Raw genomic sequence first — 26,570 nt, 5'->3', positions numbered from 1 at the left:
AGGCTCTATTTCAGGTAGATGGAAGACTGGGTGTAAGTTTTTTTCCCTTGCATCATGTGTAATGCCATAATTTTATGCCTGTTTGGTGTGTATTTAATAGTTTTTGTGTTGTCGCATCTGTTTTATGTACAAACACTCAAATTATCAGCGAAGAATTTGGAGTTACAATGTGACTTTCCTACTGTAGCCCTAATTTTTTTCCTTTTTTTTATATATATAAATATACTAGGAGTGACACTCCTCCGGTGCGCAATCAAGACGGAGGTCCAGGTTCCATTCAGCCACCTCTTGTGGGTACAAACTCTCCTTCTGGCTCTACTGATAAATCAATATCCCCTGTGGGGACTCAAGTTGGCCATCACCAACCCTTCTTGGGAGGGCGTGGCAATTACAGCAGCTTCCCAGATCCAGGATCCAGGATGGTTTCTCACCCACAGCAGAGGGTTAATACTGCAGGAGAAGTCCGTGGCTTTGGTCATCATGATGAACCACCACAGAGTGGCCAACAGAATCAAATATGGGGTGCTCCACATCCCCACTTTGACCGTAATGGCCGCGCTGATCTCGTGCCCTTGGACAACACCCATTTGCAGCATCACCATGCCCATCCCTCACATTACACTTTGCATCCACACAAACAGGAGAACGGTAGAGAGAGAGGAGGAGAGCCCAAGAAGACCGGATCCTCTCCTCCAGTTCCCCAGCAATGCCCTTCTTCTTCCTGCTCTTCTACCTCCTCCGCCTCTTCAGCCAGGGAGGATGGTAGCGGGAAGCAGTCACTACGTCACTCCCCACACCAGCATGATCATGACACTGGACCTCGTGGTGTTGGTGGACGGAAACATGACAAACCAGGCAATACCTACTCTCACTCACAGTCCTCCCAGCATTCGGTGCAGCAGCACCACCCCAAATCTAACTCCCGTAGTCGGGAGCAAAAGACTGAAACTCATTGGGGCCCAAGACCTGGAAGCAGTAGTGCAAGTGGTGGATCTGTGCATAACAGAAAGGGAGGACACACAGGAGGAGAGGATTTGACCCATCAGGTTGATAAGCCCATTGTCCAGTCAGGGGGGGGTAACCCCAACAAGCGAATGGGTCCTATTAAGCGACCTGTACTGAAGGAAATAAAAAGAGAACTTGGTCAAGGTGAGGGAGGAGAGAAAAACAGCATTGGCTCTGCGAAAGATAAAGACCAAACTGCCTCTCATGTTTCAGTTAAACAAACGTCAGCCTCCGGTTCTCAAGCCCCATCCGGATCGTCCAGAAAAGATGAAAGCGCTCTGCCGGGAAAGCCAAGAAACGGTGGCAAGGATAGAGGTGCTGGTGGGGCCATGAGTAAATCTTCCAAAGAAGGAGAAAACTCTGTCCAAACCACTGGTTCTTTAGCTCCACCTTCCAGGAGGGACAGAGAGCATTCCTATGAGACAAGTAGCAATGCAGGAGGTGGTACATTCCACGCGGGCTCTTCCAGAGGAGGCCGAGCGAGCCGTGGAAGGGGCGAGTTCTATGGTCGGGGCAGAGGCTACAGAGGCAGTTATGCAGGAAGTGCACGTGGTAGGGCAGGAGGCCGAAGCAGCCGAGACTACAGAGCCACTGCCAACAGTGGATATCACCACGGTTCCACTAACCAAGATCACAAGAGGGAAGGGTCATCTGGCAGACACGGCCAGGGAGGCTCCCAGCCAAACCCTGGACGTGCCCGGAACCACAGTGAAACCCGAAGCGAAGGCTCTGAGTATGAAGAAGTGCCGAAAAGAAGGAGGCAAAGAGGTTCCGAGACAGGCAGTGAGAGCGCGGCTAGTGACCTTGCACACTCCGATAGGGAGGATCGTAAAGCACCTACTAAGAAAGGAACAGGGGGAGAGAACCAAGCTTTGGGCAATGCAACATCTTCAGCACCACCAAGAAATACCCAAACCAGAGTGTTTACGCCGAGAGGAGTGCCTTCGAGACGCGGCAGGGGTGGAGGTGCCGCCGGAGGAGGTGTCTACAGAAATTCAGGTGGTGGAGGAGGCATGTCTGGTGGACACCGTTCTGGGCCTGGTTCTTCTTCTCAAGGTATGTCTGCTAAATCCTCTGCGTCAGCTCGAAAGCAACATCCACAGCCCTCCCTAATAAAAGAAGCAAGCCATGGATCTAATGGAGAAAAGAAAGAAAAAGATACTGAGCAGGGTCATTCTCAAAACCAGGGTGTAAACTCTTCAATAATCTCTGCTCCTGCAGTGCCCACAACTGCCCTGTTGGGCACTGAAAACGGGGGTGTGGCCCAGAATCTAAGCAACATCAATTCCAATTCTTCTGGACCCAAACCGCTTCCTTTACCTAATGTAGATGGGCGAAATGTCCTGCACAGGGGATTTGAGCGGCCTCCTCGTCGTCGGCGCCACGGTCGCTCCCAACATCAGCAAGACAAGCCGCCCAGATTTCGGCGGCTCAAACAGGAGCGGGAGAATGCTGCCCGTATCAACGGAAGCAGTGGAATAATCGAAGCTGTAGGTGCACAGGCACAGCCGTCTGCTTCGCCATCCCAGAATCCGGTGCAAGACGGAACGTCTAACGTATCCAGTACCGCCGCCGTTGCAAATGCGAATCACAATATCGCCGCAACCAACAATAGCAGCTATCTTGGGGGTGGAAACCTGAATTTGAATAGCCACCACCATCACCATCATCATTTTCATGGCAACTCTGGCCTGCCCCATTCTCAGCACCACCATAACCACAACCAGACGGGTGGCGCCAAATCTCCAGATGTCTCCAACCATAACTCTGATCAGGCCAACGAGGAATGGGAAACTGCCTCTGAAAGCAGTGACTTTGCAGAGTTTCGAGAGAGGGAAGGTGGTGGTGGTGGAGTTGGTGGAGGAGGAGGTGGAAAATCCTATTCCTCTTATCACCACCACCATCCTTCTGGAAGAGGAAGCGGAGGTGGGGGAGCTGTTGACCGAGAGATAAATAATAAAGATTCGGCTGCCAATAAGAGGAGCTTCTCCAGCCAGCGGCCTGGGATGGAAAGGCAGAATCGACGGGTCAGCACCGGAGGCAGTGGAGGTGGTCGAGGTTCTAGGGGTCCACCTAACAGTGGAGGACCGGGTGGTTTATCGGGTAATGGCGGGCCCAATCGTGGTGAGAGGCGTGGCAACTGGTCATCTCCCAAGAACAGGAAGTGAATCCTTTTTCTCCTTTTAATTTAGCAACATTTCAGATTCATCCCTCGTTCTCTTGATTCTTATCCCCTCAGATTATTACCATTATTATTGTACAAGATATAGTTATGAAGATGATGTACACACTCATTCTAGCATCCTCTGTTTAATGCTTTGTGTCTCGTCCCTTTTTATTTGTCCGTTCACACTTTGCTTTACTTTCACACGAGCCCCAAGTTCTTTTCCGATTCGACGCCGCATTTACCTTAATTGACAACAATTCAGCTGTAAAAAAAAATAAACAAAAAAAACAAACAAACAAACAAAAAAAAGTTTGCATATAAAAGCACAATATGACCTCAAAACTGACACACAGATGCTTGACGTGTGACTGCAGCGTGTAGGAGGCCTACGTTAGTAGCACGCAGTAGAGTCTGGAAGTATTTATGGAAGGCCGATAATTCGTGATGTCCCTGTGTATATTTATACATTGTCGGGGGTTTAGCAGTACAGAGTGTGCTTCAGGTTGGAATCGGGGTTAGGTGTGCAGTTACTCTTTTAATATGAAGATATATTCCATAGATTTTGCTTTTTTTTTTTAACCACATTGTTACGTTTCATATCCCCTCCCTTAAAAAGTTAGGGCTGTAATGTTTCTTTTCCTCTGCAAAGCAGGTCATTAAAAAAAACAACATTTTTTAAATCAACATCCTTCTTGAATATTTTTTTTGTTTCGGTTCATTGCATCATTTTGGCTTTGTCCAACCTCCGAAGTACTAATGTTCCACATTTACTGTTTCTAATATCACTGCTGTAGCTCCTGAACTATTTAGTGTGACTTTTTAACTCAAGGTTGTCGGACGATCGCTTCTCTGCTCCTGCATTATAATTTTTTTTCTTCCTCAGCAGGTTGTTTTTTCAGCCTCTGCGTAGAATATTAATTCTATTATTTAAAGAAAAAAAAAATTTCGACACACACACACACACACACACTTTATCCCCCACTCCAGGAACATCACAATTTTTTCATCATCATAAGGCTTTTTTTTTTTTTTCTCCAGAATACAGTTTTTCTATAGATTACAATTTTTTTGGTGGAAACTTTTCTGTTTAGACCGCAGATACCCTCGCACTCCTAAACTTCACATTTTGTTTTTTTTTTCCCCCCTCTTATCTTTCTTTCTTTTTCATTTACTTTACATCTCTGCCATGTTTGATTCATTTATTAAGTGTCATATTACGGTTCCTCTTAAACCAAAATTGTAAGTATTGCGCTTTTGTTACTTTTTTTTGTTACTTCGTTGTTTCGTTTCGTTTTGTTTTGTTTTTTATAGATTGAAAACGTAAGCGCGCTTTCTGTTTCACCGTCGGTTAGTTCCGATCACGTCTTGCTTTTTCGACAAAAACCAACCGAAACGCCGCTTCCTGCTCGGGGGGGGGGGTTTGGTGGGTGGCGGTGCTACATGGAGTATCGGCGCCGTCTTGGTAGGAAATTTCGCGCCCGATTTCTGTGTTTAAACATTTACACACACTTGCTTTTTTTTTTTTTTTTTTTTTTTCCCCCCACTCTTAAAACAGTCACCTTTTTAAAAAAAAAAAATGTAAAAAATAATAAAAAAATTTGCACCCGAAACGTTGCGTAAGTCAGGTTTGCATGCGCCCACACTCAAAATACAATGACTAAAAGTACAGATCTGACCTGAAACAGGTGCAAGGACACGCCCTTGTGTATTCTGACCAGCATTTTACTACTGCTGTAAGTTGGGGTTTGTTTTCTGGACGTTCCCGTGTGTCCGAGTGTAGTCTGGGTAATCGAATAGAGCTTCTATAAATGAAATGCGTGAGTGACTACGGCAACTAATGAGTGCGGGTGTGTGTGCGTGCGTTATCTCTACTGTATGTATATTTTTTTTTTATATTTTGGGGGGGGGGGGGGGGGTTGTGTGGTGTTTGTTTTTCTGTGGGACAGTTTTTTTTTTTAACCCATTAGTGGGATAATAATAGGATGTTGATACTGTGTTCATTATATACACTCATGGATATGCATTCAAGTGTGTGTAAATTTATCCGAATGAAGTAATGAAAAGCATTTGACATCTCGTCTCTCTGGCATTTATTTTTGTTCGTTCGTTTCTTTGTTTTTGTTTTGTTTCCTTCGGCCCCTGACTGACATTATAGCACGACCGCATCCTCGTCCGCACCTCGGTGAGCCTGAACGTTTGCAGCCACGTGTCTGGTTCCGAGCGCTATCTATCCTTTTTTTTTTTATTATTATTTCTTCGCTTCTAGACATTTAGCTATCTCTCGACGTGGTCATTATCGTATGTACCCATGTTTAACGAGTAAGTAATACTACCCATTCGAGCGTATTCCTGGAATACTCAAAGATTGTACTATACTTCTGACCGCACTAAGGTACCTGAAGTGGTTACAGCGTTTATAGCATTTATGGTTTATTACTGGAGCCTTGATATACACACATGTATGTATATTGGTATGTATCTAAGTTCGTCTACCCCAACTTACATTCCCAAAATAAAAAAAAATAAAAAAAGAGAAAAAGAAAAAAAGATTGTTGCCATTTTTAAGTTCATGGGAGCAATGTACAAGCAGAGAAGTGTCTTATTATAATAAAGTATACAGAGAAAAAGAGTTAAATAAAAATCTTTTTGTTTTAATGGAATGTACGTGTCGTGTGAAATTTTTTGTTTCTCATTCGGGATCGAGTTTCGGGTAAAACTACAGGGTGTGCAGGCTCACGGGTGCAGCAGGGTGCTACAGCAGATGGTGTCTTCTGGATCTGAGGATCATCAGCCTGATCGTATTCATTTGCACTTTCTGTAGATGTTTCCCAGTCTGTGTGTCCATGTGGTGTTTAGTCTACAGACATGTGACTTTTTTCCCAAGTCGGCTTTTGTTGTCATTTCAACCAAATACAATGCAGGAAACAACGTTCCACCACCGTGCCACATCAGACCAGTGGTGGATGGAGTACACAAAGCATGTTTGTTGAGTAAAAGTAGAGGAATGCTTTGTAAAATATGACCCCAGTAAAAGTGCACAAGTATTCGTCCTCAAATGTACTTCAACTCGGTTTATGTGAAAAGATGCTGTTTCTCTCATCTATTAAGAGTGATATGAGTTACTGATTGTATGTTGGTCATAAGTTGATAAACCAAGCGCCAATCGAAACAAGTTCAAAACAGCACGCTCTCTGCACTGATTGATGGATTGATCTCCCCCAATGGAGATACTTCAGTAGAGTACAGATACACCAAAAAGCAACATTTCCTTACCGTCCCCCACTGCATCAGATGACCCACATGAACAAAAAAGAGCACAGAACTACACAAAACTCACAAGTAACTACATGAGTTGCACAACTTTTAATGTAAGCAAAACTGGACACCATAATACAAGGAGACACTGTTGAAACAGTAGGTATGGTGAAACTTGCACCTACCAGTACGGCACAGAAGGTTTGTACAAGTTGAATGGAGAAAAAAAAATGCTGCAAATGTAAACATGAAGTTCTAGATCACGTTCAACGTTTCTGCTTAATGCCATTAAACAGCGTTTAAAAAAAAAAGTATGCTTGTCAGTACATAATATGCTTGATTATTAATTAATACAATTAATAAATTTTTTTACTGAGTTTTGTCTTTTAAAAATTCTGTCTTGCAACGTTAAGCGATTATGGATCACATCTGGACCTCTTAGTTCAATTGAAGGGAATTTTTAATGCTCCAGCTTAATCCATTCTGGACAGTAATGACAGTAATATTTCCATTTGGGGAGATTAATCCACCAATCAGGGGCGAGAACATGTTTCGATTGGCGCTTAACAACAACACACAGTTTAGAATCAGTTCAGCGGCAAGCAGGACATTTAGAGAGGAATAAATGAAATATTTGAGGTAGTTGAAAAGAAAGTTTTGGGCTCAGATTTAATGGACATCAATTAGTGTTTGACTTGTTAATATCATTCTAATACAGACTGTGAGAACGCCACCTTGAGGCGACCATGTAACTTTACATATTATGACCGTAAATTCTGCATGTTATGACTTTTTATGTGTGTTAGAACTCAACTTTCCGCATCAGGAAAAAAAATAAACGTCATAACTGAAAATATCAGACTTTTTCAAATCGGTCTCCATCTCTCAAATGTTGAGAGGTCCTGGTTCCATAACGTCAAATGACTATAAGACTGTAGAAAGGACGTTACTCATAATCTTACATTCTGGTGCTCATGTTAGTTCTCACACTCTGGTGTTTTGTATTGTTTAAAGACGATAATCACATTCTGGATATCACCCAAATGAGGATGGGTTCCCCCTTTTGAAGTCAAGTTTATTTCTATAGAACTTTTCACAACAAACATTGTCTCAAAGCAGCTTGACAGAATGTAAGACTTAAGGTGAATGATGTGTATTTGTCCCTGATGAGCAGCCATGGTGACTGTGACCCGGAAAAACTCCCTTAGATGTTATGAGGAAGAAACATTGAGAGGAACCATCATCATTTGGGTGACATCAAGAGTGTCAACTTCTGCTCTGAAGCAGGCAGAGAAAAAAAAGGTGGACAAGAACAAGAACAAAAACAACAACAAATCATTAAAAAAAGAAAAAGAGACAGTAAGAAAACACGGCGATAATCAAAAGCACATCATCGCGAAAAAGCGATCCACAGAAAACACCATAAGCGGTTGCAGCGTCTCCTGCACGCAGACTGTGTGACGAAAAAGAATGGAAAGAGCTAAAAAATAAAATCCAACACCACCTAATTGATTTTATTTTATTTTTTGTCTGAAGCCCTGCTTAATTGATCGTTGTGCTTAGAGTAACAGCGATTGAGTGAAGAGTCCTGTGATAAAAATTATCATAGAAACATTATAGCCAAAATAAATCATAGTACTTTGGATACTTAAGTACATTTGATGGCAAATTATTTTGTAATTTTACTCTAAAGTTAACAGGGAGCATTTTTTTTACTTTTACTGAAGTATTGTTTTGCACACACTCACTCTAAAACTGCATGGCTGCCCGAACTACATTTCCCAGGATGGCACGTAAGCGTCAGATTTTGCGTCATTACGTTGTTTAAGACGTCACACGCCGAGTCGAGCCACTCTTATTGCTGCAGTTGAGCACCGAAGCCGGAGGTGAGTCTGAAACCCGTACACTTTATTTGTGTTTCAAATATCTACAAATACACACTTTATATCAGTTTAATGAATATAGAAGAAGCTGTGGAGGTCTGGGCGAATCCTTGGTGTGAGTTTTTGGGGTTTAGAGACTGAGGTTGAGGTTCGGGACTAGCGCTGTATCTGCGGCCTAGTGAGAGCGGGGGGGAAGCGGCCGCCATGTTGGGTTCATCCAGTCAGGGATACTGAGAGACCGGAGTCTGGGCGGAGTGTTTCGGCGACTGAATGGAGACACTGAGGAGGTTTTTATGGATGTGTTATGGAGGTTTTAATCTTCAACCAGACTCAGAAGGTGGTGTTTGAAATCGGTGTGTACCGATGTTTAGCCGTGTAGCTAGTTTCAGATATGAGTGTGTGAACAGTGATGTTAGCATTTCTCCAAGTTTATATAGTGTGGATCCTAAACAAAAGTGTGATCATGGTGTAGATCATAGATCACGGTTTGGAGACTGGTGTAGATCATAATTTAGATCATGGTGTGGATCATGGTGTAGATCATGGATCACGGTGTAGATCATGGATCACGGTGTAGATCATGGATCACGGTTTGGAGACTGGTGTAGATCATAATTTAGATCATGGTGTGGATCATGGTGTAGATCATAGATCACGGTTTGGAGTCTGGTGTAGATCATGGTGCAGATTATGGATTATGGTGCGGATTTTGGATCATAGTTTATGGATCATGTTGTAGATTATGGATAGTGGTGTAGATTCTGGTGTAGATTATGGTTCATGGTGTAGATTATGGTTCATGGTGTAGATTCTGGTGTAGATTATGGATCATGGTGTAGATTATAATTTAGATCATGGTGTAGATTATGGATCATGGTGTGGATTATGGATCATGGTATGGATCATGGTGTAGATTATGGATCATGGTGTGGATCATGGTGTAGATTATGGATCATGGTTTGGATCATGGATCACGGTTTGGTATCTGGTGTAGATCATAATTTAGATCATGGTGTAGATTATAGATCATGGTGTGGATTATAGATTATTGTGTAGATTATGGATTATGGTGTGGATTTTGGATCATAGTTTAGATCATAGATCATGTTGTAGATTATGGATCATGGTGTAGATTATGGTGTAGATTTTGGATCATAGTGTATATTTAGGATCATGTTGTAGATTATGGATCGTGGTGTAGATCCTAGATCATGGTGTAGATCCTAGATCATGTGTGTGGAGTCTGGTGTAGATCATATTTTAGATTATAGATCATGGTATGGATTATGGTGTAGATCATAGATTATGATGTGGTTTCTGGTGTATATTATGGATTTCGGTGTATATTCTAGACCATGGTGCAGATTATAGAGTAGATCATTGTATAGATTATGGATTATGGTGTAGATCATAGATCACAGTGTGGATTCTGGTGTAGATTATAGATTGGGGTGTATATGCTAGACCATGGTGCAGATTATAGAGTAGATCATGGTGTAGATTTTGGGTCATAATGAAGATTACAGATCATGGATTATAATGTAGATTTTGGATCATTGTGTAGATTATAGATAATGATATACAGATCATGTTGTGGATTATGGACTATGGAGTGAATCTTGGTGTAGATTATAGATCCTGCGGGATCATGTGGTGTGGTTTGTTATTCTCTGTTTAAAATAAACTTTGTTCATGTCCCAAATGTATATATAAGTGCACTAAAGAGTATGAATAGAGTATTAATAGTGTCTTTTACACGGCTCACAGGAAGCCATTTGTGAGTATTTTTCTTTGTATATAAATTTCTAATGCCTCCTCCTCTTCCTTCACTTTATCTCCTCAGTTTCTCCAAAATGAGCAGCTCAGAGGAAGTGTCGTGGATCTCTTGGTTTTGCGGTCTACGCGGGAACGAGTTCTTCTGCGAGGTTCGTATTGTTCGCCTCCGCTTTCTCCTTGTTCTCGGTAAATCCACCAGACACCCTGATAAACGTCTCTCTGCGCTCACAGGTGGACGAAGATTATATCCAGGACAAATTCAATCTCACCGGACTGAACGAGCAGGTTCCTCATTACAGACAAGCTCTGGATATGATCTTGGATCTGGAGCCAGGTTAGTAGTAGATCATCAATCAGACTGATTTTGGAATCCTGTCAGAACTTTATGTCCATTGGAGGACTTATTTGGAAAAAAGGTTTCTGGAATGATGTTCCACTAGATTTTGTGCCCATTCAGTCACAAGGGTGTTCGTAAAGTCAGGTAGTGATGTAGGTGAGGTGAGGAGGCCTGAAGTGCAGTCAGCGTTCATTCATTCCAAAGGTGTTGATATCAGAGCTCTACAGCAGGAGATGTTCCACACCAAACTGTGCAAAACTTATGTTCATTGGGGTTACTCTGTGCACAGGTTTGCAGTTATATATATATATTAGTGAGATTAGTATTTATATATATATATATATATATATATATATATATATATATATAAAATCTCGCTTTAAACACTAGATGACATCACAGAGCAGGTGAAGAAACCGTTCAAGTGAACGAAAGAGTGAGAGACTGAAAATAGAGAGTAAGAGGCAGAGAAGTCGAGAGAGACAAAAAAAAAAAATACTAAAGAACACCAATTCTTTCCAGCCGTTTAACGCCCAGTTTTAGCTCTCAGGACACTGAAACATAGCGCCCCGATTAGTCTTCGATTCATCCAGCTTGTTTTGTCTGGCTCCGCCCACAACTCACTAACCGACGCTCGTCTACATGCCCCCTGCAACATATACAGAATAAAATGTACAGTTTATATATTACGCTACTATAAATTGATTTGTTTAGCAGCATTTTTGAATTCAAATCATTTAAAAAATGACAATACACTACCTGATCATTCCTGAAGACGTCTGTTACGGCTAGACGGTGTCTCGACCTCGTTAACGCAAATTAATGTCCGAATACGCACCCGACTGCTGTAACGTTAGTTTCCCTCAGGGTTAAATAAAGTGCTCATCTGTCTGTGTCTCTATTTATCTCTCCGTCTGTCTGTCTAAAGCCTCTTCCTTCTTTCATGGTGTTAACAGTAGGCACTTTCTCTCGCTGTGTTCTGGCAGATGAGGAGCTGGAAGACAACCCGAATCAGAGTGACCTGATCGAGCAGGCGGCCGAGATGCTGTACGGCCTGATTCACGCGCGCTACATCCTCACCAACCGTGGCATCGCTCAGATGGTACAGCACTCTGTTCACACTTATTAATAAATACTTGTGTTATGTGTGAAAATATGATCTTTTTCATTCTGCCTTTTTTCCCCCCCTGTTGTAGCTGGAGAAATATCAGCAGGGAGATTTTGGATACTGTCCTCGGGTTTACTGCGAGAACCAGCCGATGCTGCCAATCGGTGAGTTCCACAGTTAACAGTCAGATCGCGGTCTTTGTAGGTGTTTTTATTTGTGTACCGTAATTTCCGGACTATTAAGCGCACCCAAATATAAGCCGCACCCACTGAATTTTACAAAGATTTTTATTTTGAACATAAATAAGCCGCACCTGTCTACCTGTCTACACTGAAACTAATGAACTTTACACAGGCTTTAATGAAAGACAGTGTCTGATACACGGCTTGTATCTAAACAGTAGCCTACCAAGAACGTCATTGTTCACTGTCTTCTGTTTATCTTTTGGCATCTTCGTGCGTTTAAAAATCACCATCGCTGAAGCTTTTCTCCCGATGCCGTGCAGCTCAGAACACAGGTGAAGTGCGTGTTTTCATGCCTGGTTGTTTTCAGCGTGACGAATGATTCGCATTTCCTGTAGACGGTCCGAGTGAGCGGCAGGTCAAACGCCAGAGGAACATCATCCATATTTATGATGTGGTGCGGCCCGATTCAGTGGGAGCGCATCTGATTTAATGTAAAGAGTTTCATTGGTTCACCTGAACCTGTTCTGCAATTTCATTGGTCTAATGTTATGGGGCTCAGTTTCTTGGCTTGAAGCTTGTGAAACTGGGACAAATCCTGGAAAAATCCATAAATTAGGTGCTTCGTCGTTAAAGCCGCGGGGTTCAAAGCGTGGGAAAAAAGTAGCGGCTTATAGTCTGGAAAATACAGCATTTATTTTGTATCCTGCAGCTCGAATGTATATTTTTCTTAATTTTTTTTTAATCCTGTACTGAACGTTTACAAAAATAAAATAAAAAACAAATAATTTCAATGCTCTGGCCTTTTAAGACATTTAAAGATTTAAGCATGCCAAATGGCGAGTCCATTTTTAACATTAAATTAAGTTAATAAATCCTTTTAGAAACAATTTTTGTTGAACATTTTACTAATAAATTATTTTTTATTAAAATATTTTTCCTTTCGTCTGTTAACTTTAGTTAATGCACTATGAACTATAAAAAAAAAAGCACGTCAGTGATTCGCCTCTAGAGGCATCTCTCGTACTCTATAATAACAACACAGAGGCAACCCGGAAAAACTATCTTTTAAATATAGTTAAACACAATGTGTGGCTTTTGCATTTTTAAAGTACACTTTTATACATAAATATCTAGTTTTTTTTTTTCTTTTATCCAATTAATCAAAATAATCATTAGGTGCAGCCCTAATATATGGTATAAAAACACTAAGCTGATATACAAGTTCGGTATTCTGTTTTACGTCAGTTAGTCGGACAGTTTTTTATTAATTTTTATGGAATCCTCTCAAAATAAATCAAATATTTTCATGTTTCAGACAGTAGCGTTTACAGTTTAAACGTACATAAAAAAAATATAAACTTTTTTGAATTAGAACCCATTAAGAACACTGCTTTTACTAAACATACATTACTAAACATACTGTCCTCAGATACACGGTCATGTTCATGTGCCCAGGTTTGTGAGTCGTCCACCCCTGATTTGTTTACTCCTGCTGTAGTGACATTTGCATCTGTCGTTATAGTAACAGTTTTATTTGTGCATACTGGAAGAGTTGTGTAAGAACTTGTGTGTGTGTGTTATCAGGCTTTCAATGTACCATGCATGTGTTTGTGTGTCATTAGGGCTGTCTGATATCCCGGGCGAGGCAATGGTCAAGCTCTACTGTCCAAAATGTATGGATGTGTACACGCCAAAGTCGTCCCGGCACCATCACACCGATGGAGCTTATTTTGGAACCGGGTTCCCCCACATGCTCTTCATGGTGCACCCTGAGTACCGGCCAAAAAGGCCTGCCAATCAGTTCGTACCCAGGTCAGTGTCCTTATGTGTTCTCTTTGCCCGGACAAAATTTCTATTCATTATGTGAAATAAATTGAAAGGGGCAGTGAACAAGTATAATATTATATTATAATTATACAGGTTGGTATAATACAGGTTGTCACCCGAGTACAACCGTAAATAGACGAGAGGTGATTTCTATTAATCTTCTTGAAAGTCTGTGTTTCAGCAGGACTTTGTTAGACTGGGGTGAGAATGACAAATACATTAAGCAAACCTCTTTAGTGTTTAGGTGTTCAGGGATCAGTGAGGCTTGTGTGTGTGGCGGAACAGCTGAAAGATGGATATGTTTTTGTTTGGTGATCTGTTCTGAATAAAAAAATGAAATCGTTTTCCCTGTTTTTGAAAACAAAACCTTTTCCTGAGTTAATCAAACCTTTTGGTATCAAAAGGTTTTATTGCTAGTTTTGTAACACGCCAACAGATGGCAGCACAAGGCTGAACGCACAGTCACAGGTAGCACCGACCTTCGTAAATCGTAAGACCCTTCTAGTTTTTAAAAGCACAATTGTTTAGAGGTTGAACTGAGGGACCCAAACACTGTTCCACCATGATAATGACCCTATACAAAAAAATGGAGCCCTATTGGTGTAAAAGTGCCCTAAACCTCAAACTCTAGGATGAACTGGAGCACTGACTGCTCCCAAGACCTACCCTGACATCAGAAGCGTCCAAAAACAGTATTTTAATAATTAACAAGGACATTCTACAAGTGGACATGCAAGTGATGGTCAGAGTTTATATATCTTTTTGGTCAATAAAGTGTATTAAAACCTTACTGGCAGATCAAAACAGCGGGAGAATGGAAAAGATCAAAAACAAACAGCACATCAGTGATTCGCCTCTAGAGGCCGCTCTTGTACTGTATAATAACAGCCCAGAGGCAACCCGGAAAAACTATCTTTTCAATATGGTTACACTCAATATGTACACTTTTACACACAAATACCCTGTGTTATTCTTTATCCGATTAATTAATATCAAAATAATCACGTTGCAGCCATAATATATGTAATAGGCAATCTAGCACTAAGCTGTTTCAGGGATAATTTCCGATTGTCTTTGTTGCCCTCGTCTACATCAACCTTGTTTGGGTTTTTTGTTTGTTTTTCTCCCGTCCTGTCTAATCCAGGCTGTACGGCTTCAAGATCCACCCGATGGCGTACCAGCTGCAGCTGCAGGCAGCGTCCAGCTTCAAGAGCCCCGTCAAGGCCATCCGCTAAATCGTTTGAAAAGAAGGGAAGGGAGGGTCGATGAGGCGAGGAGAGAATCTGCGTCTGTCTGTACACCGCCTCGCTCTTCACAGAGAGACCGCTTTGTTTTATCTTGGGTTTGTTTAAGTATCAAGAGAGTGGGAACACACACACACACACTTTGGATAATCTATAAACATGTTCTTCTCTCTCACACACATGCACAGAGGATAGGGATGCCATGCTGTCATTGGTGTTTTCCTTGTTTAAAAAAAACCCTCCCTTCTTTATAGTATCAGCTGAAGTTATATGATATGATGGATAATATGGTGTGGTCATGTGATCACAAAGGCAGTGACGCTTCCCAGACTGGAATAGTTTCTGCCCTACACACCTCATGCATGTGTTTCCTTCTCACACCCCCTTCTATGACAGGTAGAGACTGTTGGAGAAAAAAAAAAAAAGACAGGATTCAGGAACACTAGATTAGTTTTCATATACGCAAAATTCCTAGAAAATACGAATCTATTCGGCAAATTTTTCACAAAATGTTCATCTTTGCTGCTTTTTCTTTCTTTCTTTTTTTTTTTTAACCGAGATCCAACAGTCTCTGCCTAGGACGTTAGCGTAGGACGTTCCCCTCAGGCGTCCTCCTGCTCCGCTCGATCCTGCCAGCGTTCCTTCCGTCATTATTTATTCTATCGGCCGCATTTTCGCAAATGTGTTTTAGTTTCCCTTCCTGTTCTTAACTGTGCATCTCTGGTTTCATAGAACAGCATGTGATTGCAGGATAAAGATTAACTGAATGCAATGATTCTATAGTTAGTAGTTTGTGTTTTTCTTGTTTCCTTTGATTATTTTTTTTCCCCCTTTAGAGCTGTTGAGGAACCAGGGTTCAGAATTCAAAATAAACTTTTTTTTTTTCCTATAAATTGTGCCTTTTTTGTTCTTTGACTCTACATCGATGTCGATTTTTCCCTTAGCAAGCGATTTCACGGACCTCGGTACTCGTCAGATTCGTCACGTTAACGACAAGATCTTACATTTATTCATTTCTTCATCTTAAATTGTGAAATAGGAAAAAATCGGGACAAAATATGAGGGTGGGTTTTAATCTACAAAAATTGCATCCCACTATCATATAGCCATCATCCACATAACACGTGAATTAAGCTTGTGCACGTTTACTGTTATCATGAGCTAGATTTAAACTGAATTTGCTGATTCAGCAGTGCTAAATAAAAAAAAAACATCAGTACTGTTAATGAATCAGACCTTGTAAAGAAACCTTTTTCACAACCAACACTTTCTTTTGTATTTCATTTCCATTTTATTGACTTTCTCACATTTTAAAATCTCACCATTTCTGACTAGGCAAGTTTTTATTTTTTATTCTGCATTTATAATTTAGCGTGCGCTGATTCTGCATTAGGGGTGAGTTGTTTTTCCATTACATAATAATATGGTATGATTGAAATAATTTAGATATATGAATAAAATGTGCAAAGCTCCAAACCAGGTTCAGTGGTGGACTGTAGCGATTAAATGTCATTTGTTACTGTACTTAAGTAGCCTTTTTTTCTTTATTTGGGGAGACTTTTACTTTTTAATCGACTACGTTTGCAAAATCAGTCGTTCCTTTTTATTTACTGGTCAAACATGCAGAAATCCACCAATCGGAATCGAGCGCACGCTCTGTTTTGAACTTGTTTTGATTGACGCTACTGATCAACATACAGTTCAACATCAAGCAGAACATTTAGAGAGGAAGAAACTCAAAACTCGAACTCGACAACACACGTGACCTCTTTTGCTACGTATATACACAGACACGTTATTATGTGTGTGTATATATATATATATATATAAATAAATTTAAAAAAGCATTTCTAAAATGTTTATATTACGTGAACTTGAGAGCTTTTTGGGTGTGTGATGTAAAATCAGGGTCTGATAAAACAGCACGGGTGGACCCAGGAAAATAATCAAATCAGATTCATTTAATCAGGCGTGTCACACACAAATAGTTTATAAAAAAATAAAATAAAAAAGCAATGAATAAATGTACAATACGGCCAAACGAATGCAGTCAGATGGCGCGACTCATGGATGACAACGCGCACATTAAAGTACAGCAGATGGTGAGGGAAAAGAAAATAGAAATCAGTAGTGGAACAGCAGAAGGCTACAGGAACCCCTGACCTGGTCTGGGAAAATCTATTACACATCACACATGTGTATATATATATAATTTCCCTCAAACTGAAATCCACATTACAGTAACTAATGCTAATGACGGATGCTTAAAAAAATGACACTTTTAATAGATAAAAGTATGTAAGAGGAAAACAATTTTATAAAAAAAAAACTTTAACTACTTTGCATCAGACCCTATAAGTGATTTCTTATTTCCCAGCCACGTGTGTGTTACGTCTTTAACCGTATTTAAAGAAAAACAATTTCACCACATGAAAAGGTTTTCCGAAACCTACAGAACCGAACGTTTATAAACTTGTGTAACTCCGATCACTTCCTGAGAATTTTTTCTTCGTAAATATGACCACGTTCATGCTCCCTCTCGTCACCTCTGGAGTTCCTGTGCGACTTCCATTAGAGCACAACCAGACAAAACGAGACGCTTTAAACAAAACAAAAATTCCAGAAATTCCAAAAAAAAAAAAAATCACAGTTCTTCCTTCGCCCCCTTGAGCACCAGTGGGCTGGTTGCTTCCCGTTTCAAGAAGTTGAGGAAGTCCTTCACCTCACGGCCTCCCTGGCACCAGAACAAAGCATGTTAACTGACGTTCACACGTGAGAAACGTACACTTTTAACTTGTGTGGTAGGAGTTTTGTGTGTTTATATTTAAGCCAATTTGTGTTTAACTACCAGCCATAATCATGTAATGGTATAATTTTTGTCGATTACTTGCAAAAAGGCAGCTGTTACTTGCCAAAATGAATCAGGTCCAATAAAATACACTCAAATTACAGAGGTTCAGCGAATCCCGTGAGGGGAAAATTTTTTTTTAAGGATTAAAAATGTTAAAATAGAAACATGGAGTTGGAAGTAAAATTAAATTTAAAAGGATTCTGTTTAAAAAAGGAAACACTGATTTCAAAATAGAAGATCGGGTGCAAGCTAGCATCGTCGTAAACGTTACCTCGTATCGCCTCGGTTCATCTTTCTTCAAAGCGGGAACAAAATATATAGTTGGAAATCTGCAAAAAAAAAAACTTTCAAAGTAAATGCTGTGTATTGATGCGAATTATGAACGTTTGTAAATACACACCCTTCTACATCGTAGCCTTGCGGGACATCGTTAGCAGTGGCGTCCATTTTAGCGATCACAATGCTGGGATCGTTAGCAAGCTGACGAAGGAAAAAAAAAGTTAACGTGGTTATTAGATTAAAATAAAAGAATCATAGTACATAAAAGCAGGCGACAATGTTGAACAAATCTGGCGGCTCACCTCCTGTCCGAGTTCTGCATATTTAGGTTCGAGTTTCTTGCAGTGGCCGCACCACGGAGCGTAGAATTCAATCAGTACGTCCTTCTCTGGATCGTTCACAATCTGCTCGAACGTGTCTGCGACGACCACCTGAATAGTCACGAAAGCAAAAGAGCGATTTTTAAAAAGTAAATACTTCTCAGGGTTTCTTGCCTGAGGAGAAGTTGGAGGCACACGGTTATATAAAATGTTTTCGTATGCACCAGCTCCATAAAGATACGCTTTACATGGGTTGGACAAAGTGGTGGAATGAACTTCCCCTAGATGTATGAACAGTGGACTGGCTATCTTCAAGTGACTGGTAAAGACCATCCTCTTCTTCCAACTTCCCAGGCTTGCTTTGTCTTTTACCCCAAACAAAATCTTCTCAACAGAGCCGTCGGCTGATTTATCTTATGTTTGGAATCCCTACCCTGACTTTACTAATGCCATTGTAGCTGAATGAGCACAAGTCTTCACAAGCACAATCCAAAAATCTAGTGGACCGGCTTCTCAGAAGAGTGGAGAGAATTAGAACAGGAAATATGGAAGGGGATAGTCAGGAATCACATAGGAATTTTATAGTAAATGTGCCCACAAACTTTCATCCATAAAGCATATTCTTACAGCTACAGCTGTTGGAACAATTTCATTTTTTCAGATTTTTGACTATTAAACATTCCTAACAATGGAGTGCATGTTAAATATGACGATATGACAACTCAAGTTGGACAGTCGTATAAAGCATTTCACTATATGTCACACTCTATATGAATGTGTATGTGATTGATAAAATTTTAATTTGGATTTGAATTCGAGTTTGAATTTAAATTTGAATTTGGATTTGAATTTAAATTAGAATAAAAATTTGGATTTGAATTTAAATTCGAATTTGGATTCAGTTTTTAAATTTGAATTAAAATAAAAATTTGGATTTAAATTTGGATTTGAATTTGAACTTAAATGTGAATTTAATTTTGAGTAAGGATTCGAATGTAAATTAGAAATTGGATTTGATATCCAGATTTTTGGCACATGCCTACTTAGGACAAATAGTTTACAAGCAACGTCTGGTACAGATATAAAATAAAACACAAACGTCAAAAAACCCAGAAATCACTTTTTGACACGTTAGTTAAAGGGTTGTACTTTTCCGAACTCAAAAAATAAGACACTGATTTCTACGAGTGAAAATCAAAATACAAAATCTAGTGGAACATCTTCCCAGAAGTGTGGAGGGTTTTTATTATTATTAAAAGCCCATATGCAATATGTTAAGATGTCCACAAATGTTTGTTCACAGTGTCTGTATGAAGATAATGATTTGGGGTTCATTAATAATTATAACTTTGTAAGGGGAACAAAACACTGAGGAATTAAATCCAGTTTAACTAATACAGGAAGTAAGAATTGTGCTGCAGTGCTTTAAAAAAAAAAAAAAAAAAAAAAATTTATTTCTGTGTATAAATTGATTTGGTCCCTATAGTGTATACAGATTATATTACAATTTATATACAAATATCCATTTGATTTCAGCTGTAAATACTGGGAGTATAAATAAGATTTTTTTATTGTGCTTAAAAACAAACACGCAAACTATTAAAACTTGATAAACTCTGTATACATACCATAACTGGACCCTTGTTGTTAGCAGGTACAGGCTCTGATTTTATATATTGTTTCAGTCTGCCTGCAAAATAATCCTCCAAAAACCTTTCTAAAGATTTTCCATCTCGTCTGGAAAAGAAATCAAATGATTTTTTTTGAGCATGTTTTAAAGCATTTGATATTTTCACCAGTGATCCAAATATATGTTTCAATTTAAGCAAAACCCAATGTCTAAAAATGGACAATAAATGCTAAAGTGAATTTTCTGAGTACCATGTAAATAACAATCATAACAGTTCAAAATGACAGTTCAGATTCACTGTGTAAAAGAGTAAAAATAGGTTTAATCTCATTTATAATGCAGTACCTGTGAAACATTTGGGAACACCTTGTCTTTTATAGTTTTTGAGACAAAAACATTGTTTTATTCCTTTAGTATGAATAATGGCTTTATACAGTGTTGGTGTCTGGACAGTTTCTCAGGTCGATTAGCTGAAATTCTTTGTTGTTCCTCTTGTAAAAGTCGCCGAAGTTCATCCCAGAGCAGTTCATTAGGATTCAGGTGCAGTGACTGAGCAGGTCACGCCTTAATAGATAACAATCCAGCTGGCAGTTTTGCTCTCTAAATAGTTTGGACCTTCGCTTTAAGTCATTGTCTAGTTGTATGGTGAATTTGGTTCCAATTATCTGCAGTCCAGACAGAATTGCATGGTGTTGAAGTATGGAATGGTTGCCATGTTGGTTCATTTTACCTAAAAGTTTCCATCCTTCCAACCATCTCCATGTTTGACTGTGGGTGTGAGGCAGTCTGATCAAATCATCTCACAAAAGTCAAATTTGGGTTCATTTGTCCACAAAACTTTCTTCCGATCATTCACTTTCTGAATCTTGTGTTTTTTCACTTTTACCACGTTTATTGCAAACAAACGTGTCTCAAGCCCTCTAAAAGACTTGGTGTCGTTTCTAAAGCGCAAAAGAAACGGTGTGAATGGCACGTGACTTACGTGAACTCCTCACGCATGGTGTATTTGTGTCCTAACCGAGTCCTGATTGTGACGAAAGGCATGTCGCTCCCCTCTGTCGTACCCAAACCGTACTCTTCTTCGAGCTCGTCCAGAAAGTCTCGTCGGTTAGCTACAGAGAAGTGCAGGCCGTGATCCTTGTACTGAGACGCCACCTTTAGTACTCTGAGAGAAATGGCACGCATCAGCAGTGTAGACATAGTAAAGACATCGTGCTTCATTGGTCTTTGCAGACTCTCTGATGACCTACGCTACTTCATTACTCACCTGTTTCTCCAGTAATTGGAGCCTTTGGGGTTGTGTAGATAGTCCAGGTCATAGTACGCCGTCAGCAGGTCTCTCTTCCGCAGCTGATCTTTGTTTTCTTTGGTCAGGTGTGGGCAGATTCCAAATCTACACAATTGTACACACTTTTTAAAACCTTTTTTGAAACCATTTTGTCGTCGTAATACAGAGAATTAGATTTGACTCGCAAAACAAAAGAACATCAATGAAACATCAAACAAAAACTGTAATGTGTCACGGGGGCATTTAAATGATCATTAGACGTAGCGTTACATGGACATCGGAAAACCGGACACGTTTAAAATTAAAAACAGCGGTGTAATTTTTTTTTTTTTTTACTTTTTAGGGTGAGTTTTTGTCATTTTTTACTTTTTTTTGATGCCCAACTAATTTAAGTTTGCAGACTGTGATTTAAATATGATGTTGAGTTGAAACCTCACCAGCTGCGGTATATTTTAGCACAAAGTTCGTGCATCTGAAATCACATTCCTGTGCATTAGCGTCATGTTCTGGTGCATTCTAAATAACTACAAACCTAAAAACATCAGACAAATGTAAGAAAATTCAATTCGTCTAGACAAAATTCCGAGAAGGAAACTGCTCACATGTTGTCTCTGATGAAACGGCGTAACCCGGTGACGGAAAACGAGCCTCTGTGTGGTACCACGCTGTCCTCAAACTTACTAGCCAACCTGGGAGGTCTGAATAGTAAGACGCCTCTGCAGAGACAAAACATTGTAAAGAATTTGTGTATTAAAAAATGTTATGTTAATATATAAATATACAGGGTTATTCATAAAAGAATGAATCGATTTCACAATATTGCCAAAAGTATTGGGTCACCTGGTCATTAGTACGGTATGTGATTTTTGAGCATCGCATTCCACATTTAGTCCCAATTTGCTCTTATAATTCCCTCCACTCTTCTGGTTAGATGTTCCACTAGTTTTTGGTGTGTGCTTATGGATATTTGTGTTTATCAGCCACAAGGGTGTTATGAAAGGCAGGTACTGATGTAGATGAGGTGAGGAGACCTGGGGTGCATCAGCGTTCACATTCATCCCAAAGATGTTTAGTAGGGATGAGATCAGAGCTCTATAGCAGCAAGATCTTCCTCTCCAAAGCATGTAAACCAGATCTTCAAGGAGCTCACTTTGTGCACAGGTGCACTGCAATGCTGGAACAAGTTTGGGTTTCCAACAAGTTTCTTTCCTAAAGAAAGGAGTGCCTTCAGCTTTGTGGTAACAGTTTGGAACCACATATAGCAGCAAAGGTCAGGTGTCCCAATACTTTTGGAAATAGTGTATATGTATATATATTTTTTTACTACATTTACATTACAGGACTTTATGTATCCTGGTTAAACATTTCCACTTTCCTTTTAACTTGCTTTTAGCAGAAACTGAACAATACTCATGACTTTATGAATACAAAAACTGGAAATAAACCTAATAGGAACAATATGCAGTTTATACTTTACAAATGCTGTTATTTACCCCATTAAATAAAAGACTATTGTGATTTCCATCCATGCATTCAGTGTAGGACTCTACTGTCACAGCCTTTTTCTTTTTTTTTTTGATTAAATTTTTAAGTACATTTTTTAAGTCAATTGTTTCAATAAATATTTATCTGTTTTGAACCATCTCTGGGGTATTTTACCAAAAAAGGTATTACGCATAAAAAAAAAAGATCTTATAAAGCAATATGTATTCTTCTCCAATAGTCCTCAATAACACAGCAGTCCCAGGAAACATGGTTTGCCTTTTGGTTTCCACAGTTTTTCCAACATGCAGAAAAACGACTGTCGCTGTGTGATAAAAACTCCCTTCATTTTTGTGACTTGCACCGTTTCCCCTGATTGTTATAATTATAATGATCCCTCCTTCCTTCTCTCACTTCATTTTAAACTCTACATTTGTATATGCAGGAAATGATTCTACTAAGAAAATCTGAGAGATATGCTTTTCTGAATAATTCTATCATTCCTGTTCTTTATAATCTTCATATTAACAAAATCTTTAAATTGCTTTAAACTTTAAGCGCTTTGAAACAGGCTTTAAGTCAAATCTATTTCAACACAACAAGTTGTGTATGGCTGGAGAACCTATAATAGTGTGTGTGTGTATATATATATATATATATATATATATATATATATATATATATATATATAAATATATACACACACACACACACACACACACACACACACACACACACACACACACATACTATTATACTACAGTAAAAAGTGTTATATTAACAGTAAATATTATAGATTATTATTATATATATCACTGAGGTGTGTTTGTCTCTTACTCTGATGTGAGGTCGTATTTGAGGCCGAGCTGCATGTCGGTGGTGTGAGCAAAACGAAAACTGTCCCTCATCAGATTGGCTCCTTTCAGAAACTCCAGCAGCAGAGGACCATCACTGCTCTCAAACACTCCTGCACATTGTATACGAAGAAAAGCCATATATTTATCCATTTAATGACGCGAAATCTCCACAAAAGTTACGTCATCAAGGATTTTATAATGAATATTTTCTAAACTCCTTTCAGCAGCCATTACAAAACTCATGACAAAGTGCTTTACTTCGGACTGTTCTACAACACTGACACTGGAGTCTCCTTCAAATTTGTATAAACATCTTGATACGCAAAAAATTACCATATTAACAATTATACCCGTTTTTTAATCTGTTTATTTAATGCATGCGTCATACAAATCCCCATAGAGGTTATTACTATAAAAACTATTCTATTCTGCCATTCCCCAATTTGGAATGGGTGGATTTTCAAGCCTCTCCTCTCCTCAATCACACAAAAAACGTAATCATTTAAGCGTAAACTAAAAATAAATCGGCTGTTATTTGCTGCTTTTAGATTTAGTGTTTGTTTGCACCGTTTTAACTGAATCCATCCTGATGTCACGAGCGAGCCGATTGCGCAACCTGATGCTTGCGAGTCACGACAGAACAGATTCAGTGCGACTTTCCCGAAGTTACAAACAGTTTACACAATAGCACTTCATTAAATTCTACATTTTCACATGATGAGGAAACAGTTTCTGTTTACTGTGCTGATGTTTCACCTTCATCCGTGACTCCAGTGTTTTATTTTCATGTGCTCGTGCATCACTGTGGTACTTCTTCCAACAAAAGCTTCGCTTTGCATAACTTCCAGGTTACAGTTTTCTTTGTTGCGTTTAACATATAATGCTCCCAATGTCTTGGATGACTTGGGACGCACTTTTTCCTGTTGCCCGGTTGACCATGTACTCTCCGCCATTTTCCCAAGCGGCTGTTATCTTACCGTCATGCTAAACCGTAACTTGAGCAGCCCAACTAATTGATAACGGCTTTCGTTGACAACAAATTTCCTTATCGATTTTATCGATGAGTTGCTGAAGCCCTAGACCTAATTGATTGTATGTGGTTGCTTTGAGTAAATTTGTTTTATTTTTAATAGAGAAAATCATAAATGAAGATTAATGAACACAAAAAAAATTCTAGAAATCTTGCTATTCAATGTGCCCCAGAAGTCATGCCTTTATTCCCCACCAGAGCGGCGCTCCTCTCACTTTGAGAACCACTAAGGATCAGTATCAAGAAATTCAACAGCGCACACGCACCTGCTCTTAAGCACTCACCGATTACACTAGGATCAAAGTAATTGATGAAAGCCTCCAGGTCGTGTTCATTGTTCAGCAGCTTGGAGTCAGGCCCCGCCTGCTTTTTAATGTGGTCCACGATGCCATCTGCAATGGAGCACGTGTCAAAATGCATTGAGAAAAATCTTCAAACTAAAGATTCATGATTAGTGGATTTAACTGAAACCTTATAGTCAAAAAATTCAACGCTTCGTCCATGTAACTACACACGGAGCACTGTGTTTCACCACGGACCATTATTACTGACGCACCACCCGCTATACTCTGGAGAGAAAACAGCGAGGGGGCGAGGAGAAGATTCAGACCAAAGATTCAGACCTGATTTGGTGCGTGGAAAATTTCAAGCAGCTTTTCCCGGAGACGAGAAAACCACATCAAGATATTTGCGAGGTTTAATACATAAATACATAACTTTAAATGCAACCTAGCCCTAACCAGAAGTTTACCTACATACACACCTGCTGAACGTGGACCATCATATGTCGAAGTTTCTGCACCGTTCTTAAATATTTTAAGAGTAGGGTATCCGGTGACCCCGAATCGCCCACAGACCTCTGTGTTTGACGTACAGTCCACCTGTAAAAGAGAGACACATTTTAATAACGGTGCATGAAACGACTACAAAACGAGAGCATCCCGATTTCTTTGGATTTCGACCATCGGTACTCATGAACATCACCGAATCTAAAAGCTTACTATTGAACAAAACGTTTCTGAAGACCGTTTACCTTGGCTAACATTGCTATGCCTTTTAGTCTTGTAGCAGCAGCTTCAAACTCAGGAGCGAGTTTTTTACAGTGGCCACACCTACGACAAACGAAACAAGGATCGTCGTAAATACAGCGTACAACAGCACAAATACAATTACATTCAACATGGGAACTAAATACACATATGCAGCTCATCATATTATACAGTGTTTATTAATTTATGCTTCATACGGGTCAGAACTGTTTTGGCATCAAAGGGGGGACCAACTAAATATTAGGCCGGTGGTCATAATATTTTGCCTGATCAGTCAATATTGCACCTTTGCACTCCTTTATATTTATTGTATATACATGTATAGTTGTGTATATACGATTTGTATTTGCTTGTACTCTGTTCTTTTATTCTGCACAATGGCAAAGTTGAATCTAAACTAATCTAATAAGAACAAAATGATGACCTGCTCCTGTATGTTCATGCTGCCACCTGATTGGATGATTGGTTGATTAGATATACAGGTGTCCCTAATTGCAGCAATGACATTCTGGAAAAGATAAGTGAACATCTAGATAGGGGTGAAATCTCAATTTGAGAAGGAAAGTCTTAAAAGCTTGGGTTTTGCAAGTGTCAGATACCATGGACAGCTCCCTGCATGATCCACACAAGATTCGGGTGGAAACACAGGACGTTTTGTGGTCATCTACAATTGAGGAACAAATTTCCAATAATCGAAAAGAAAACATTTTTCTTTGTTTACCAGGGAGCATAAAACTTGACCAGCATGGTCTCCTGCTCGGCTGCGATGTAGTCAAAATCCAGGTCCTTCAGCTTCATTACATCACCGCGCCCGGCCAGGACGGAGCTCCAACCAGCAGCTGATAAAACACAAAACAAAAAGCGGAGAAACACAACATCAGCCATGAAAGCTCAAGAACACACCTGACTTTAAGTCCTGCTGGGAAATAAAACTGGAAAAAAGACGCTTTATTTCCTCTCTCCCCCCAAAGCAGGGTGGCCATGAGAGGGGCGGGAC

At 39.8% G+C, this 26,570-nt stretch overlaps 3 protein-coding genes across 10 annotated transcripts in view; 2 read left to right on the top strand and 1 right to left on the bottom strand.

The window, feature by feature from the left end:
* Positions 1–5,832, top strand: part of prrc2a (proline-rich coiled-coil 2A) — a 19,811-nt gene extending 13,979 nt beyond the window's left edge. For all 4 annotated transcript variants that reach the window (XM_083544231.1, XM_083544232.1, XM_083544230.1 and 1 more), the window contains one exon: positions 230–5,832. In XM_083544231.1, coding sequence (XP_083400357.1) covers positions 230–3,173 — 2,944 coding nt within the window. In that variant the 3' untranslated portion in view covers positions 3,174–5,832. The remainder of the gene's footprint in view (positions 1–229) is intronic.
* Positions 5,406–15,680, top strand: csnk2b (casein kinase 2, beta polypeptide). Of its 5 annotated transcripts, XM_083544433.1 has the most exons (9): positions 5,406–8,765; positions 9,061–9,205; positions 9,400–9,620; positions 9,699–10,235; positions 10,318–10,420; positions 11,410–11,525; positions 11,620–11,695; positions 13,339–13,528; positions 14,688–15,680. In XM_083544433.1, exons 4-9 carry the CDS (start codon positions 10,119–10,121, stop codon positions 14,776–14,778), a joined length of 693 nt encoding a protein of 230 aa, XP_083400559.1. In that variant the 5' UTR covers positions 5,406–8,765; positions 9,061–9,205; positions 9,400–9,620; positions 9,699–10,118; the 3' UTR covers positions 14,779–15,680. The 5 variants fall into 5 exon arrangements, with proteins under 5 accessions (XP_083400559.1, XP_083400558.1, XP_083400556.1 ...); XM_083544432.1 differs by lacking the exons at positions 9,061–9,205; positions 9,400–9,620 and having other exon boundaries at positions 8,196–8,313; positions 10,154–10,235; XM_083544430.1 differs by lacking the exons at positions 9,061–9,205; positions 9,400–9,620 and having other exon boundaries at positions 8,196–8,313; positions 10,154–10,235; positions 11,380–11,525.
* pdia8 (protein disulfide isomerase family A, member 8) lies at positions 15,314–26,570 on the bottom strand. The gene is made up of 13 exons (XM_083544338.1): positions 26,295–26,570; positions 25,558–25,636; positions 25,288–25,405; positions 24,809–24,916; positions 23,475–23,604; positions 21,758–21,871; positions 21,135–21,260; positions 20,850–21,032; positions 19,866–19,974; positions 18,220–18,348; positions 18,039–18,118; positions 17,910–17,967; positions 15,314–17,521 (listed from the first exon to the last, which is right to left on the bottom strand). The coding sequence occupies exons 1-13, from the start codon at positions 26,456–26,458 to the stop codon at positions 17,432–17,434; spliced, it is 1,488 nt and encodes a 495-aa protein (XP_083400464.1). The 5' UTR covers positions 26,459–26,570; the 3' UTR covers positions 15,314–17,431.

The sequence above is a fragment of the Silurus aristotelis genome (genome assembly GCF_946808225.1).
Source record: "Silurus aristotelis genome assembly, chromosome: 6".
NCBI lineage: Eukaryota > Metazoa > Chordata > Actinopteri > Siluriformes > Siluridae > Silurus > Silurus aristotelis.
Note: the sequence above shows the minus strand (reverse complement) of the source record. Positions and strands in the feature narration are given on the sequence as shown.